A 2,056-nucleotide genomic window follows, 5' to 3' on the forward strand; every position below is an offset into this window, starting at 1 on the left:
GAGTTGGTTTCTGCCAGACATTGCTGACATCTGGCTCTGAAGAGATAGTGATTAAGCCTAGTGCAACAGCCTACCAATGTCACCTTCTCAGTGTGTTGCAAATTCTTGTCCCCAAGCAGGAGAGGCCCCGAGCAACAGACAGATCTAGATGCAGGTGCAAAAAGCAGCATGGCTACTTTCATCTGCTGAGTGATTGAAATTGCAAAATCTGCTCTGACCCTTCCTGAGCAGACTACTATCTGTTATAGAGCTGTGTGAGGCCAGTAGTTGATGGTGAATGAGATTTCTCTAGCAGGAAAATATGAATGTGGCAGCCTCACCTGCTTTAATGCAAACACTGCTGTCAGGTACAGTAATTAATTAATACAGAGTTGGGTTATTTTCTTTGGTTTATGGTCAAATCTTGTACCCCCCTAACCAGGCTTCACCATCATTCATAATGGCATTGATGCATAGGGTGGTGCCTGGGTTACTCTAATAAATTCATTTACACTGTAGATTGCCACATGCTCTGATGACAACACTGTGAGGATTTGGCGCTTACGACGTCATTCTGAGGAGGAGGAGAAGTCAATATCCAGAAAAATCAACTTGGTGGGCTGGGTCACTCAGAAGAAACCCGAAGAACAGCGTGGAGCAGGTAAAGCCCCTGAGCTGAGACATCTTGCTCTACAACATGCTTCTGAATTTTGGCTGTTCTCTGTACCAAAAAAAGCCTTTGGCTTGTCTTAGTAGTCTTCTGGGGATTTTTACATTAGGCAATAATTCACATAACCAAACACTCTGCTGGTAAATACTTCTGCAGCCAACAAGACAAGCTGGCTGAAATAGCTTACAAGTACGGTGAAGTCTGTATGATCAGACTGCAAAGCAAATTTTCATTGATACCAGCTTGTCAGGCAGCCAGATCTTCACTGGGTTTCAGCAGGGTTCAATAACTGAACAGCCAAAGGAGATGCCACTGCAGCAACAAGCCATGCTTGTATTTTATATCAAGTAAAACTGAGAGCAGTAAGATCATATGCTTTTTCCATTTTGTTAACTTACCCAGTAAAGGGCTGACAGCATATATACAGCCTTGGAACTCTGAATTGTTTCCTCCTGCACAGTAGTTGAACTGTGCACATATTTCTTTGCTGCACTTATCAGTATTGTATCTCTTTCTTCAGTCAGTGGTACTGAGTGTATACAGACAAATTCCATGTAGCAAAAGTACTTCAAAAATACCTGTAGACAATCATGATGTGATCATAATGGCCCAGAATTAATCAGTTCATCCGTTCACATATTAAGGCTAGTGAACAAATGCAGTACCTTTCCATGAAGCCTAAGCAATCAGATAGGCTATGCAGCATGGCTAGCAAGCACATCTGGGCTCTATAGAGAAGGTAGTCACTGGACAGGACCCTGGACCAGAAGGAAGGAACCCTGGATCATAATCCTACTTTGATTTGTCTAAAATCTGTATTTTGTTGCAGTAGAGTAGGTGAAAGGAATATAACTGCCCTACCCACAAAGTGAAGTAGGGTGAACTGCTCTGTAGAGTAGCTCTGAACCTAAGAATATCCTAGCTTTCCAGCAGCTGCTGGTGTGACTTCCTGCATTCCACCTATCTTTTCTAGCCACCCTCCAAATGAATTTCACCTTGGCTAACACAAATAAAGGCTGAAGGTCTCCAAATCCCACTAATGGGATAACGTTACCTCTAACCTCTTGCCAGTGAGTAACAAGTCTAGCAGGAAGCTTGCAGGACAATAGCAGGGAGAGTGCCAGGTCTGTTCCACAGCCGGTAAACGATTTGGGTGTGCACACACTCTGCTTCAGAGAGGGCTCAAAAATCACTTTGTGTACTAGTTTCAGCAGCAGAGAAGTAAGCAAAGGTCTAGTCCAGAAGCATGATACCTAAAGTAATTTGTGTGCTAAAACTTTACAAGTCAGCTTTGGCAATTAAACTAGAAAAATGACTTATTTCTCCTTGTTCTTGCTGCATTAAAGTAACACAGGAGGGAAGAGGAAGTACACAGACACTGCAAACAGAACAGCAGGCTTCCTGCTG

The 2,056-nt window shown here is 43.1% G+C and overlaps 1 protein-coding gene across 1 annotated transcript in view; it reads left to right on the top strand.

Moving 5' to 3' along the window:
• Window positions 1-2,056, top strand: part of DTL (denticleless E3 ubiquitin protein ligase homolog (Drosophila)) — a 20,497-nt gene that overhangs the window by 13,694 nt on the left and 4,747 nt on the right. Inside the window, exon 12 of the mRNA XM_009072171.1 lies at window positions 499-640. Within this exon, the coding sequence (XP_009070419.1) occupies window positions 499-640 (142 nt within the window). The remainder of the gene's footprint in view (window positions 1-498; window positions 641-2,056) is intronic.

The sequence above is a fragment of the Acanthisitta chloris genome, unplaced genomic scaffold (assembly GCF_000695815.1).
Source record: "Acanthisitta chloris isolate BGI_N310 unplaced genomic scaffold, ASM69581v1 scaffold9043, whole genome shotgun sequence".
Classification (NCBI taxonomy): Eukaryota; Metazoa; Chordata; class Aves; order Passeriformes; family Acanthisittidae; genus Acanthisitta; species Acanthisitta chloris.